Source organism: Drosophila innubila, assembly GCF_004354385.1.
Source record: "Drosophila innubila isolate TH190305 chromosome 2L unlocalized genomic scaffold, UK_Dinn_1.0 4_B_2L, whole genome shotgun sequence".
Lineage (NCBI taxonomy): Eukaryota > Metazoa > Arthropoda > Insecta > Diptera > Drosophilidae > Drosophila > Drosophila innubila.
In genome coordinates, this window is record NW_022995372.1 from 12,260,762 (window position 1) to 12,275,902 (window position 15,141).

General features: G+C 39.5%; 3 protein-coding genes across 5 annotated transcripts; 1 reads left to right on the forward strand and 2 right to left on the reverse strand.

Moving 5' to 3' along the window:
* Window positions 1–367: 367 nt before the first annotated feature.
* Window positions 368–3,290, reverse strand: LOC117782045. Its single transcript, XM_034618960.1, has 2 exons — window positions 1,754–3,290; window positions 368–1,368 (listed from the first exon to the last, which is right to left on the reverse strand). Exons 1-2 carry the CDS (start codon window positions 3,003–3,005, stop codon window positions 614–616), a joined length of 2,007 nt encoding a protein of 668 aa, XP_034474851.1. The 5' UTR covers window positions 3,006–3,290; the 3' UTR covers window positions 368–613.
* A 2,488-nt stretch (window positions 3,291–5,778) lies between these two features.
* On the reverse strand, window positions 5,779–8,202 carry LOC117781801 (lipase 1-like). Of its 3 annotated transcripts, none has more exons than XM_034618665.1 (6): window positions 7,983–8,202; window positions 7,614–7,925; window positions 7,207–7,445; window positions 6,581–7,120; window positions 6,359–6,514; window positions 5,779–6,296 (listed from the first exon to the last, which is right to left on the reverse strand). In XM_034618665.1, exons 1-6 carry the CDS (start codon window positions 8,185–8,187, stop codon window positions 5,841–5,843), a joined length of 1,908 nt encoding a protein of 635 aa, XP_034474556.1. In that variant the 5' UTR covers window positions 8,188–8,202; the 3' UTR covers window positions 5,779–5,840. The 3 variants fall into 3 exon arrangements, with proteins under 3 accessions (XP_034474556.1, XP_034474555.1, XP_034474554.1); XM_034618664.1 differs by having other exon boundaries at window positions 7,530–7,925; XM_034618663.1 differs by having other exon boundaries at window positions 7,207–7,925.
* Window positions 8,203–8,823: 621 nt separating this feature from the next.
* LOC117780928 lies at window positions 8,824–10,621 on the forward strand. The gene is made up of 3 exons (XM_034617622.1): window positions 8,824–9,941; window positions 10,005–10,214; window positions 10,276–10,621. Exons 1-3 carry the CDS (start codon window positions 8,856–8,858, stop codon window positions 10,363–10,365), a joined length of 1,386 nt encoding a protein of 461 aa, XP_034473513.1. The 5' UTR covers window positions 8,824–8,855; the 3' UTR covers window positions 10,366–10,621.
* Window positions 10,622–15,141: the final 4,520 nt, after the last annotated feature.

Below are 15,141 nucleotides of genomic sequence, written 5' to 3' on the forward strand. Positions count from 1 at the left end.
CTTATAATATTATTTAAATATTAAACATTCATAGCATTAATAGTTTGTTTTATTACAGAAGCAAAAGCTTTAGCAACACGTAGTCAGCCACGCAACATATGCTTAGCAACATGGCCCATGGCAACATTTTGCTGCGCTACATTTTCAATGCAGCCCGAAAGTATGCAATGGTTTTTTAACATCACAAAAACTGCGGCTTTATTTTAAAAATGTGTTTAAATAAATAATGTTCAGTGGTGGGAAAAAAATGTTAAATGAGAGATACTTAATTGTTTGCTAAAAACATTTAATTCAATCAGATATTATCAATTGAACGCTGGTCAACTTACTTAAGCACACTTGTTAAGGGGACGCATATTTAGACAAGTTTAAAATAAAGGTACAATACGTATATATGTATATATATTATACGAAATACTAGTTATACAACATATGAAAAAGTTATATAGTTCAAAAATAAATTGTTAATAATACGGCACAGTACACGGCCAGTTATGGGGAGCTGTTGGGTCTCACTTCAGCTCCAGTTTCAGATTCAGCTTCAAATTATTATTGAAATTATTATTGGTATGGTATGCAAAAGGGAGACGAAAACGAAGACGTAATTGAAGATTCACACATACTCCGCCTGCGTGACCCTTTCCAGCCTCTTCCTATGTGTGCGTCCCTCCTCGTGTTGTTTGACCGACTTGAGATGGTTGAGCGTGATGTTGCACACCTCACAATAATATGCGGCATTTAGATCGTTAAACTTGCGTACATCCTGCTTGCCACAGCCGGCGTACATATAGTACCCCAGTGGATTGAGTGGGGCAAGCGAGCCATTGGGATTGATGCGATAAACATGGCTGCCATCGAACGATTCCGATAGGGATGTTGCACACGTGGAACGCTCTCGCTTGCGGTGACGCACACCGGCCATGTGAATGGCCAGCTGAGACTCCGAGGTGACAATGACGTCACAAAGCTTGCACATCAGCCACTTGTCATTGGTACGCACCCAGCGCCCCGTCTTGTCGTAGTAGCCCTCACCATTGGGCTTACTAATATGCCGCTCCACGAGCCGATGCCGACGTCCGTAGAAATGCTGACGAGCATGAATCACCGATGTCAGCTTCAGATCACAGAGATCACAGTGCAAGACAGCTGGGCCGGAGCTGCGCAAATGGCGTAACATATCCTCTGATAGATTACCCTTTACGAAGCTATAACGAATTAGCCAGGAGTCCACCCGGCGCTGGTGCGTCCTTGACAAGTAATGGTCCAAGGCATTGCGCATTGTCCTCATTGCCGTGTGGCACAGATGACAGCAGTCCCAATGGAACATCGATTGCAGTTCCGGAGGCGTTTGCGATGTCAGCAAGGAGTCTGGCAGACCATTGTAAATGACAGCAAGAAATTTATTATTATTTGGTATTATTATTATTATAACTACTTATCAGGGTCCCTAAGAATAAAAAAATATAAAGTCAGCAAAATATGGCGATTAAAACCAAGTTTTCAAAATAACTCCAGTTTTTCAATCTTTAACAAAACTTATTATAATTGGATATGTGAGTAAAAATTATTATAATATATCAATAAATATAGTAATTAAATTATTTTTTTGTATTTCTATTTTTTTAATGAAAAAAGATGTTAAAACTTGTGTTTATGTAAGCGAGAGGTTTTTCTTGTACATATAGTCTCTTCTTAGAGAGACCATAACTTTTGTTAATTATTAATTATTTTTATTAAATTAAATAGAACTCACCCGCTAGCATGCGCTTGTATTTTTGTTGGTCGACAAGTTTCTGATTTTCTAGTTCGTGTTCCAGATTCTGTCTCAGCTGCAAATCGCGCTGATATTCAAATGAATTCCCAGATGACATATGTCCAAAGATCGGTCTCAATTGCTGCTGTTGATTGCTCTGGAGCATATTGAAGTATTCCCTTTGCTCCGACTGCTGACGAGCGTATTCCTGGGGATCACAGTAAGCGTATTGATTGGTTTGATTAAAACCATTTGGAATACTTTGACCTAAGTGAAGATTGTAACCATTTGGCGCATTGGGAATAGAGATAACATTTTGAGCATTCTGGATATTAATGGCGCGTGGCGTTATCTGATGAGGAGACAATCCGAAACTGTTCCCAGCTCGCTTTTGCTGATACAACATGATGTTGGAATCATTGTTATTCGAAGTAGGACTTAGCACTCTGACAGATTTACGAGAATGCTTGTAACCATTAAGAACCTTCTGTTGAGGCTGATCACGTTTAAGATGATGTGGAATTAGTTGTTGTTCCTGTTGTTGCTGTTGTTGTTGTTGGTGCAAGTTGTATCCATTGCGAGGTTGCAGCTGCGGCTGCAGCTTCACATGATTCTCAACGGCATCGATAGGCTGATCCTGTTCCTCAGTTTGTTTGTCAGCCCACAACACGGTGAACTCCATTGGACTCGGCTGCTGTTCGTGCAACGTGGACATGAAATGATCTCGTGTCATCTTTGATGCACCAATGGCATAAGCACAATTCTGGAATGTCGAAATGGTCTCCCGTGAAACTGCATAGGGATCTGGACCGGGACAATTGTGCACCACATGGACGGCATCTTGCATCATGACCAGCTGAGGGGCATCAGTCTCCGCCTCCGCCTCCGCCTCCATCTCCGTGTCCGTCTCCATCTCCGTGCCCGTTGTCAGCGGTACAATATCCTGTGGAATTGAGCTGCGATCATGAACGAGACAGGGTAGATTTAATTGTTGGCTCAATGCCTTCGCCTCGTCCGTATTCATCTGCTGGCGATCCCGGTCAACACAGCTGGGGGGCAAATTCACCTGGTATCTATAGACGACATCCTCATCCGTGTTCCGTAGCTCCACAAGCACGGGCAGATGTCCGGTCCGAGTGCAAGGTTTTGGCAAAGCAGCTGCCAATTTGCTGATATTCTTGGCACACTGAAGAGCAATCCTTTCGTGGATTGGCGGCGCACGTGGACACAGTTGATATTTGCGTGCTAACATTTTTGTTTCGTACTGTTTAATGGACTTTTTTCTTGATAAGTTTTTTCTGCTGTCGTCTTGCCGGCGGAGTGTTGGGCTTGATCTTGTCGGCTTTTCGACGCTTTACATAGAAAATAAAGAACTCGGTTTAGTCGTCGAATCGGAATGGTTTCTATACACTTTGGGCCGCGTGAATTGGTTCGACCGCTTAACATTTAACAATACATTTGAATTTGTTTGAATTGGTGTTTAAAATGTGTGAAAAGTTGCTCCACCAATTGAAAAATACATAATAAAACACGACCACGCGATAGTTATATCAAAGCTGTCTTTGATTTTATTTCCTTGCTGACAAAGCCAACCAAACATTTTACAACTGTCAAATGCTCCTCATAACGCCTATCGATATCAAGCAAAATTCAATAAAAACTCTGTAATTCACAGGGTTGCATTTGAATAATACATTTCATTTTAACCGTTAAAATATAACTTAACGTAAGACAAATTGGATCAATTTTATTTATTTAATTAACGTCAACTTAAGTGACTGCTTCAGAAATTATCTTATCGATTTTTAATGTCATTATTCTAGATATTTAAATCAAAAGTAGAAAATGAAATTTCTACATTTATTAACAACCCTTTAAAATCTATAAATCTTATATTTCTCATTTATTTAATAATTAATTTACTGAAAATCAAAATAGGCAGTCAATTTAATTTCTCTACTTTCTTTTTTTATTTACAATAAATAACAAACTTACTTAAAAGTTAAAATGTTACAATATATAATTAAAATGACCATTTAATAAACGGAAATAGCTAATGTTAAAGAAAACGGAAGTCCAAGATAAATCCCAATCAAATCAAAGCCAGACAAGATAAATGTTTAAATGAATAAAATATATAAATGTACAATTTAAATGTATGTAAAAATGTATTTAATTCATTTATCGCTAACTTTAAATTCAAAGACTTTATTAGCTTTAATGTAACGACTTCTCCTCTTGCCTGTCAGATATTTCACCTTGGTTATCTGTGAATCTTGTTGCCATTTGCCTGGCTGCGAATCACTTTTCGCCCTTGGCTGATCCTAGCATTTATTCAGTTTTCTCTGTTTTTTTTTTTTATTATTATAAAGCAGCTGGCGCCATAATTTACCATCATTTGAATGCGAAAGGCTTCTTCCTTCAAGGCCATCACCCGCTGTTCAGGCGGCAAGTTCAGCATTTATAAATGTCAGTTGATGGCAGGAATGCCAGGAATGGAGTGTTGCCCCAAGAGGCCTCTTTCGGGGGCTGAACAAACGGAAATACAGCGATGAGACAGAGCTTTAAATACATCCGACAAACTGCTTGATAGAATGGAGCACAGACATCGCACATGTGAGTACATATGTGACTTGCCTGGAGGCATTAAAATAATGTTTAGCGCGTGATTTTGTGCCAGGTTTTTGCCTTCATTTTCTGGCATCAATTGTCAGCGTTTAGCTGCCGGCCAGGTTTATCGAGGCGCCACGCACAGGTGCCACGAGACAGAGAGAGAGAGAGAGACAGCTGTGCGAATGGGGATTGAAACGACGACTGCCAACATCAATAACACTAATGGGAAAAGGATAAAGATAAGCATTAAATAACACACGTACGCATGGCAGTTGAGGCTTATGGTGAGACCCGTGACGTTGATAGCCGTAGTCGCAACCAAAGTCGGAGTCGGAGTCGCAGTCGGAGTCGAACCCGGAGTCACAGATGGAGATGAATACGCAAGTGAAGCCTACATGTGTATGTTGCAAGGGGGACATGTTGAATTGTGTGGGCTTTCCAAATTGTTTGCCCCGCGGTCTTTGCGTGGGCGTGGCAGCGTGTACGTGCCAGCTGTTAAGCGCTACGTTGACTCCCCGCCCTGCCCCACCTTCCCTCGCTATACTCTCCCCTCTCCACAACAGATTCAACTGTTTTGTTCGCTCTGCGCACATTTTTCGCATTTTGCACTTCCGCTTCCGCCATTGTCGTTGTCAGCCCGCAGCTCGGTCATGGGGGGGGACTGTGTATCCCAAATTGTGTCACACACGTGAGCAATTTAAAGTCAGGACATCAGCCATGGCGCTGTCCTTGTCTTGGTCCTTCACTTTTCGCGCCATTTCAATTGCAAACTTAATTTAAAACTGAGCCCTCCGGCGTGTAAATATGCGTGCTGGCTGTTTAATTTATGATACGCCTCGCTTCCGAATATGCAAATCCTTATGTGCATTGATTTTTCCAAAGAATTCCAAAAGCCTGTAGCTCTCTTGTCCTTTGGGAATCAATCAAAATTGTGCAAATTATGATTGAAGAAATCAAACAAATTCAATAAGATTTTTGTTGCAATTCATCAATTAGTTGGCGAAGCAATGTTTAATTTCTTATACGAGTATGCAAATCAAAATATTCAGAGTTGCATTATCGCATCAGATTTACGAATAACCAAATATATATGTAGTTGGTGAACTTACTAAGAAAGCGGTATACTTAAAAATATATTTCACAGGATATTTATAACAGCTTTATAACAAATGTTGTGTATAAATACAATAGCCTGCTGTTTTTTTTTTTGCCACATTTAATTTGCAAATTATGATATTGGGCTTTTCAGAACCTATGAAAAGTGTTTATAATTTAATTTTATCGCTTTGCTTGATTGTATCAATATTTAAGACTTTAAGAGCTAGAGATAATACATTTTGTAGACACTTTTATACCTTTTGTACATATCTGATAACAAATTTGTTAAAAAATTGCCTTTTAAGATTTGTACATATAATTATTAAACCTCAACCGATTTATTGAATATATTTCTAATGTTTCTATATATCTATTATTATATATAACTGTAGCTCAGGGGAAGAACAAAGGTCTGTGTCTGTGTCTGTGTTTGTGTCTGTGTAGTTACGGTAGTCTTATGCGAATAACAGTTGCTGAGAACACGGCCGTAAACGAGTCTGTTTACATTTCGAGAGAGCAGATAGTCATAGTGACTGAAGCCCTTTTGAGCAATATACGAATTGTCGACGATGTTGGGCAGACGTGAGGTTAGCATTTGGACATCCCTGGAACCGGCGAGCCAATCATCTTCGGAATAATGGACGGCTACTTTGCAGGAACATCTGGTCAGATTATACGATGGTGGATCGCTATGCTTATACACCATTTGATTGAGCAGAGCACCCTTATCGAAGCGATGGAACTTCGGTCCACTCAACAGCTGGGCATAATGATAGATTTGCACACTGGAGGCGCCTTGAGAGGAATGTCCCACGACCAGTTGTGTTAGATTCTAAACGGCGAATCAGCAATGAGTTCAGTATCGAATATATCCTTTTTGAGATTGTTACTTACCGTGTTGAACTCGGTCCAACCAAAGCCGCACATTACATAGTCAAAGATCGCACAAATTTGGCTGCCAATATTGGCGGAGCAAATGTGATTCCGGAATTGTGCAATCAGATTGTTGTTCCGAGAGATTTCGAGACCACCCAGCAAATTTAGAAGAACCTAAAAGACAGCAGAATATGAGATATTAATTTTCCCCTCTCTTCGACTCTTTTGCCCATAACTTACTCCGAATTTGCCCTTGAAGAGACTCAAGAATCTGAGCACCGGACTTTGAGTGTTCTGCATGAAAACAGTCGGAGATAGCGCCTGCATAAGAATGATCTTTTCAGCATAGTGAGGCAGCTCACTGCACATCACAAAGAAGGCGGTGCTGCCCTGCGAGTGTCCAATGTATTGAATCTTTGGCTGTTTCGATATGGTTATGATCATATCAATTGTCGCTGGCAGATCGTAGATGCCAATTTCATGGAAGGAGAACTGCCAATACGATGTTGGCTTGATATTGGGATTCTTGTGGTCCTTTGAGTACAGATTGCCGCGAGTGTTCAACAGCCAGACGTCGTAGCCCTGTTGATATAGCTTGTAGGCCAATCCGTTAGAGGGACCCATCTGCACCCAAGTGGCTGAACTGGACATCAGGCCGTGGACTAGCAGGGCAACTTGTCCTCCTGGTCGAGGTATGCGGTGAAGGCAAAGTACGTAGTTGTCCTGGGTTGTCACAAAGTGCGTTTCCACGGGATAGCCATATTTCTTGATTAACATCACCTACAGATGAAAATTTGATTCATTATCTAAACATTCACTTACCAAACATAAGAATAATTTCCCGTGAAGATATAGAATTAACTTACTGTCGTCATCCTGGCATCTTCATCAACGTCCTTTTGTGTAAGATAATACTCAATTATCGGTGTTGTTGATATGATTGTTTGTCTAATTGTTGTTATTCCATTTGAAGGAGTCGGTGGATAAACAACCATTGGAGTGCCGATTGTCATATTAATGATTTGGCTTGGAATTTGGATGTTGGGTGACCATAAACCGGGAACGTATTGAGGACCGTAAGGGTTGTAAATCTGTGGTGGTACGCCTCCACCGGGTACACTGGGTGGTACTTCATTACGACCAGGTGGATTCGTAAAAAAGGGTCCGCTGGGATTCTCTGGTGGTACGCCTCCACCGGGTACACTGGGTGGTACTTCATTACGACCAGGTGGATTCGTAAAAAAGGGTCCGCTGGGATTCCCTGGTGGTACGCCTCCACCGGGTACACTGGGTGGTACTTCATTACGACCAGGTGGATTCGGAGCAAAGGGTCCGTTGGGATACTCTGGTGGTTCGCCTTCACCGGATACACCAGGTACACCGGGAACAGGGGGGATTCCTGGATCGGGTGAGGGTCTACTGCTTACTCCTAGATCTCCTGGAGGATTTGAAGTCGAGGGATCTTTGGGAGGTCCTGGTGGAAGTAGGTATGGATAGGTTGTATCGGTTGGACCTGGTGGGTAGTTGGGTGGATTACGGTTTTCTCCAACTGGACCAGGAGCAGGACTAGTTGGCGGTTTGAGGCCTGAGTATCATAGTATATACGAGGATTATTAAATCTGCAATTGCTTCAATTGATTACCTAAAATATCCGGTACTGTCAGCTGACAGTTAGTTCTTAGAGAATTAACTTGATATTGGAACCTAGTGAGTTGTCGTTGGATGTACGTCTGCTGTCTTATCAGGTTTTTCTGCTTACTGATGCAAATGACTCGCGGTTCAAAGCGATGGGCCAATACTCCAACCGCACCGAGCGCTAAGAGCGCGGAATAGAGCAACGATCCCATTACGAGCTCCTGTCAACCCTGTTTGGAGCGATAATCCGATGCCCCTTATATATGAATGATTTCGTAACTGTTAACTGGCCGTAACTAAAATCGAATTTCACTCTTAAATCGATTGAAAATGCATTCTCAGCTATTGCCAGTTACATCGCTGTGTTATGTAAAAATGACAACCATGTTGAATGGATTGTGAATGTTTTCACAGACTGTTTCAAGATATTTTTATTTAAATTAAATTTATTGTAACCGATAATCGTGTAGAGTATGGGTGCATATTGAATGTATCATACTGTACTTAAAGGTGCATTTTTCATTCAAAGAAAAGATAATAACGAATATGAATATATATGAGATTTTTCTAATTATTTAATTACAGTATTAAAGCGAACTATTATATTTACAAATAATTCCATAAGTAAAAGTTATGCACAATATAAAAAGATTAAATATCCTGGAAAACATTATTTGATAGTAAAGTTTATATGATTTGAATTGGCGTATGTCATTTAAGTTGGCATTGCTTATGATTTCATTATGATGAAATGATCTGTTATTTTCCTAAAACACACATTTAATTTTCTTATTATTGTTTTTTGTTTTTATTTTTTTGTTCTTGTTTTTCTATTTGTTATTAATTGTTTTCAGTTTGGAATTATATTACAATATTAAGAATGCACCGTTCACAACATGAAGGTGTTTCCAATAAAGATCCTAAGCAGCTGGAACGTAAGATGGAAATGGAGCTACGTTATAATTTGTTAATGCCAATCGACCCTGAATATGATCCTGCCATGTGCCGTGATGAGTTTTTGCGGAAACTGTTTGCAGAATTGAATTTACCTCAACATGAGAAATTCAGCACAGAATCGAGCACAGATTCTTCAGAAACTGGGTTCAACTATCCCCCTCGTTTATCTGAAAAAATATCGCTGAGTACCTTTGTTAGGAAGGCCCCGGTTGTAATCAAAGCAACCCGACGAATGGATCGAGGTCAATGGAAGGATTACACAGCATCGTCGTACAAGTTCAGTGTGCTCTCTGGTCGGACAGATCTGCACGATGAGCTGATGGAATCGATGAAACGATCCTCGTTGTACTTAATGTTCTCACGCGTCCTTAATCGACTGCGAATCATGGAAAGAATCTCGTTGGATTGGGGAGATATCGATAGAAATACTCTGCCAAATATGCTATTCAAATGGTCTATGGATGCGTTCTTCAAACGTTGCATGTTGCCCGAATCAACCTACCTCGATGTTCTCCAAATGAACCACAGTGAAGAGTCGCTCGAATGGGCAAAGTTCAGCACCGATATCGAGGAGATAATCCGTTATTACAAATTCTTCTACACGGAGACATTTCTCGATAAGGGCTATAAAGCAATGCTAACCATAGTCGGTCATCAGCAGCAGCTCCTCAATATTGGTGAGGAACTGGACCAGACTCTAGCGATTTCAAAAAAAGATTTTGATCGTATTGCTCAGAGGTCACGTAAAGACTCCAGCGATTGGTGGCGTCGACACAGAAGAAATCTGGTCAAGGAATGCAAAAGACGGTCCATGACAGCCACGGTTCTTCTGCCCATCCAATGGAGATACATGCGAGACAATTATGCTACCATGACGGAGATGCAGATCCTCAAGGATAACATGGCAGTTGATAAGCTTCGCAATCAAATCAAGGAAATCAGACAACAGATGGAGGATGACCAACAAACTACGCATCAAACCATGCTCATCTATAATATACAAATCGAGGTGATTATAGATTGTATTTTATTACTCTAATGATTAAGCTTAATTCACAACTCATTTTTGCAGAACTATCAGAGCCGCATAGACACTTTCTCAGAGAAGCTTTCTTCTGAATTATCTCAATGGGAAGATAAGAACCTTATAGCCACGATTCAATTGAACAAAGCTGTCGATGAGTACAAGAATATTGAGGATAAAATCGCATTCATGGAAAGACGTGTTCTGGAGGTTCAAGAGCTGAAGATAGCTGAGAGACAGGCGCAGATTGATCGCATTGTGAGAACTTAAAAAAAATACATAATGTTATTTAAAATAGTTATTAATCGTTCCGTTGCAGTTCAATTCTAATAGCCAACCAACAAATTACCAAAGTTCGAAGGCTACGAAAAAAAAGGGTCTTGGCAAAAAGCTCAAGCGATTCCGATGATCATGATGAAAGCTTCAGCTGAAGCTGCATAAAAACTATTTTTAATCAGCAAGCATTGAAAGTGAATTCAATTAATTGCTGGTGGATTAAAAATAACTTTTTAAGAAGCTTTAAAGCTAAAGCTGAAACGGATCTCTGTGCCAGGACCGACTTTAAGTGTGAGCTTTCCAGAGCTTTGCATTAGCTTTCATGAGCTTTCAATAAAAACAGTTGCTGCTTGGAATATCTCTAAATCAGCAGTTGTGTTTCTGCTGTATTTGTACTTGTTTATGTTAATTGTTGCAGGTGCATCCTGTGCATTGTTCTGTTATCCTGTAAAAGCTGCTTGTATCCCTGCTTTCTTGGCAAACTTATGCCACTCGTTTGTTTGAGCAAATTCGATTATCAGAATACACACCGAGTGTCAGCAAACAAGGAGCAGGCAAAATAAAGGATAATGCCATGTTGCCGCATTAACGCCAGCAGCAGGATGAAGGAGTCGAGGATGGATAAAGGAAGTAGGAAGAAGGACGATAGGAGAGCTCAGACAGGTCCAACGTCGCGTGAAACAAGCTGGGGAAATTGAGTTTGGCCCTTTGCTGATTAAAGCTGCACGGCATCTCATTCTCGTTCTCAGTCTTTGTTTGCCAACTTTTGCGGTGATTCGTAATTTTTTCGAGCATATCATTAGGATGCAGTGCAGCCGGCATGGCAGCCATGCACAAATGGGATATTAAGCTCCACTGACAGCCGCGTTTATTGCGCAACCCGATGCCGAGGACACAGCCCCAAGTCATGACACATATTAAATTTCATTTCACTGCCAGTTGGAATAGGACGCCTAATGAAGGTTAAGCAACTTTTAATGTCCTCATGTTGCTTCTCATCGTCCCACACTCATATTCCTATCCCTATCCCTCTCCCCATTCCTGGCACTGGCACTGGCCATTTTGCAGACCATTAAATGTTTTGCCTGGCAATATGCCATATGTTTTGACATCGACATCTCCTGCTCTCGGGTATATGCTCGGTTAATGCTAGAAAAAACTTTTCTTATCATTTGCGAGAAAGTCATAAAGACATTCCCCTTGTATCAGTGTGTGTGTGTCTGTGTTGATATGACTATGAGAGAAAATGGTAATGATGACGTCGGATCACATATACATACATTATACATTATACATATGCTGGGCTTAACATTACAGCGTCTGGAATCGCCACTAAGAGGCAATTTAACACACAGATGGCAATGGCATGGGAGGGAGAAAATATTATATCATAGAATGGCATTGACAGAACAAGTAACAAAGCATCCTAATAAATAAATGTTGATTTTGTTTCAGCCATGTTTTTTTCCCTTTCATCAACATATAGAACATACATACTACTCGTACAAATTGCTATATAATCTGTGGTAATTGCATTTCATGCTCTATTACATTTCATTTCGGTTATCCATAAAATTAGCAATATTTTTCTAGGAAAAAATTGATTGCTTTGTCATTAGCAAAGAACGATTTTTATTTTCCACTATATTGTATAATCGCAAAAAGATCGTTCTTTGTTAGAACCAGGGAATAACACCGGAACCGGTACCGAAATTAACCGTTTCATTTTTAGTACCGAAACTGAAACCGTAACCGAACACAACTCTGTCGGGTGTGTTTAAGTTGCTAGGTCAAAGGGTTGTCCAATTCCAACTGTCATAACTTGATCAAAACTGAATAGATTTTCAAACGGAATGTCATTTTAATCATGATTTGGCATCTAAATTCATTCTGTATTAAATTTTTGTTCATTTAGAAAATTTAATTATTTTCGACCAAGATTCAATTTCGATGCTAAGGGTCCCCCCTTTGAAAATTCGAAAATTCAAAAATTTAAATCTCAAGTTTTCACTTTTAACCAACTCCTTATATCGTAATTAGTACAAAACAACACTTTAAACTTGATTCTGTGACCTTTAATTTTTTTGTAAAAAATCATGTGAAATTAAACAAAAATTTTGACTTGTAAAGTGACTAGCTCCGAAGTCTGACCAACTTCAAACTGTCACAACTTGATGGAAACTAAACCGATTTTCAAGTGGAATGTCATTTTAATCATGATTTGGTCTCTAAATACATTCTGCATTCAAATATTTTTAAATTCGTTCCAGAAATTGGAAATTTGCCCTGGGTCTGTTTATTTCGATGTCATATTTATTATAAAACGACAGCTTAAAATTTTAAAATGTTTCAAAATTGATTTGTTGTACTGTTACGTACCGGTACTGATACCGGAACCGAAAAAAAAAACTGACATAGAACCTTTTACCGAAATAGTTATTTCGGGACGTACCGAAACCGAATCCATAACCTACATTTGATTCGGTTTGATTCCCTGGCTAGAACGTATAATTTAAATAATGTCTATGATTGTAAGTGCTTTAAACACTTATGTTAATTACCAACTCTTATTTTTAAAATAATTTTAATGATAAATAAATATAAAATAAGTGTAAAAATGTGTCGCTTTCTGGATGTTGTTAGACACTTCCCATTGACTTTACACACTTGGAATATTGCGTCAACTTTGTTGTTCGAATTATTTTTGTCACGCTTGAAACACGACTGCCCTTGCCCCCCCCTGTCCCGCCTAGTACTGTCGACTGAGGGTCAAAGTGTGAGAATTGCATTAAAGAAACGCTTCGAAGCGTCTCTTACAACTCTATGTAATATCTACACCCAAGTGGAAAGAGCCGTTTGCATTCAGGCAGAACGCTTCGACGAAAATCCAACTTTAACTTGAACTTTTGCTCATACTTTTGACTTTTATTGTTATCAGCATTAACATGACATTCCTCCCGCTCCCCGACATTCTCTTGAGCATTCTGTGTTGCTGCTCTTGCTGTAATTTTACGGTCCATTGAAGGCGGAAATCGTCACACAATCAAATTGCCCAGCCCGAAAGTGTGTCGCCTATTCAAATGGTAAATGCTAAATGGAAATGCTTTAAGTTTTCCAATTAAAACAAATGCAACAAATGTGACATTACAAACGGAATTTTGCTTAGATATTTCAGGAATTTCTTAGCTTGCTTAATTTATGCTTGGAAATTTTCCGTATAAGTCGTAAATTTTGGCATTGCGACAAGGACGAACTCACCATTCGATTGGCGTTTTTTGTTTTTCCAAGTCTTTTGTTTTTTCTCTTGGTTATTTATGCAGTTGCCTTTTTGCAACACTATCTGGTGACAGTTGTTGTTGTCGGAGCTGGTTGAAACTGGCCGTCATGGCCACTTGTTTCCGCACACCAAGGCTTTTCCCAGGGACAGCGGCATTTTCCCTCTTTGGTGTCGCGACTCCAAAACATGAGAAGTCCATTTCGAAATTTATGTACACACAAATTGAAAGCGCACTGCAAAAGAACGAACATCACACAAAAAAGGAAAACCAAGAAAAATAAAGACTCCCAAGGAAAAAATGAAAGAAAAAAGAAGAAAGAAAATGACTCGCTGGAAACTTGGCTGCATTGCTCGAATTCAGCTTTGACGGAAAAAAAAACATACCAAAATGCCTTTAAGTGATACTTGGCCCAGCTTGGCTTTGTATTGAAGTCCTTAAGTTGGCCAAGAAAACGTCATGTCAAAGGCAGGCAAAAGCTTTGATATCGCCTTGACTTTGCGATTTGCGGAGGTGAAAGGGCAACTTAACTACAGATAAAGCTAACCCTTACAATCGGCGTTAAATATGCGAAATAATTCTGGTATATGATGTCACAGAAATCTGTAATAGTTGAATAGATTTATAATTGTATACGAAATGGTTTTCAAGCTGCATTTTAAAGAGCTTTAAATTGAATGCAAGGTTAACTTAACAAATTTTAAAGCAAGCTTATGTAAAAAAGACAACAGATAACGAGCTATAATGTATTCCAAATAATTTTAATTGAAATTTATCCATAAATCAGTTCTTTATTTAAGTTCAGCTACAAAATATAAAATAACACGAGATTTCTAAAACAAATCTACAAGTGTATAAGACTGTGTTTTAGATAAACATATCACTGTCGTAGATTCGAATCGCGGATTCCATTGCCTTTTTGATTTCCTCATTATATATCTAATCTACTTTGGTTGTCTTAAAAGTATTTAATTTATGCTCGCTTTAATGCACAACTTTATTCAACTTTTGCAGTTCACCTTTCGCTAGGATAATATTATAAAATGAAATATAAACATCACCTTTTTTTCTTAACAATAAAAGTAAAGCATGAGCCAAGTTTGTTGCACTTTGAACTCACAGCGTGAAACGTTAGCTCATTTATAAGGGCTCATTGGGCTTAAACCACAGCATTGGCATTGCCATTGCCTTTGCCATTGCTCTTGGCATAAATTAAATGGAGGAGTCTCAGTTGAAAATGGGTTGCCCCGCCTGGCTGAAGGGTGCAACGTACCCAACCAATGACACAATGGGAATAGTTACGTGGTAGGTACTCGTCACTGAGTATTACTCAGTATTCACTAAGCAGTGCTCAACATTCACCTACAAATAGTATCAGCCCGAGGTGCTGCCAGTTGCTATTGTTGCAGTTTGTTTGCAGTGTCAATGGGAGTTTCAATGAGCTTCTGCCCCTAAAAGGCTTGCACAGTTTGTGAACTAAGCTGACGAAGCTGTGCCCTGTTTCCGTGAACTGTGGCCAACTCCTGTCAGTCACCACGAGAATACTCAGAGAAAATACTATGATTCCATTACACATTTCAAATGTTGTCAACCAAAAAAAAGATTGAAGTTTCCATGATTATTTCAAGAAATAA

Coding starts and splice junctions, on each gene's coding strand:
- LOC117782045 (XM_034618960.1), bottom strand. CDS start 3,005: ATGTTAGCACGCAAATATCAACTGTGTCCACGTGCGCCGCCAATCCAC. Junction 1,369..1,753: donor ATACAAGCGCATGCTAGCGG/GTGAGTTCTATT, acceptor ATGGTCTGCCAG/ACTCCTTGCTGACATCGCAA.
- LOC117781801 (XM_034618663.1), bottom strand. CDS start 8,187: ATGGGATCGTTGCTCTATTCCGCGCTCTTAGCGCTCGGTGCGGTTGGA. Junction 7,926..7,982: donor GACAGTACCGGATATTTTAG/GTAATCAATTGA, acceptor TATGATACTCAG/GCCTCAAACCGCCAACTAGT. Junction 7,121..7,206: donor AAGATGCCAGGATGACGACA/GTAAGTTAATTC, acceptor TTTCATCTGTAG/GTGATGTTAATCAAGAAATA.
- LOC117780928 (XM_034617622.1), top strand. CDS start 8,856: ATGCACCGTTCACAACATGAAGGTGTTTCCAATAAAGATCCTAAGCAG. Junction 9,942..10,004: donor TCTATAATATACAAATCGAG/GTGATTATAGAT, acceptor TCATTTTTGCAG/AACTATCAGAGCCGCATAGA. Junction 10,215..10,275: donor AGGCGCAGATTGATCGCATT/GTGAGAACTTAA, acceptor GTTCCGTTGCAG/TTCAATTCTAATAGCCAACC.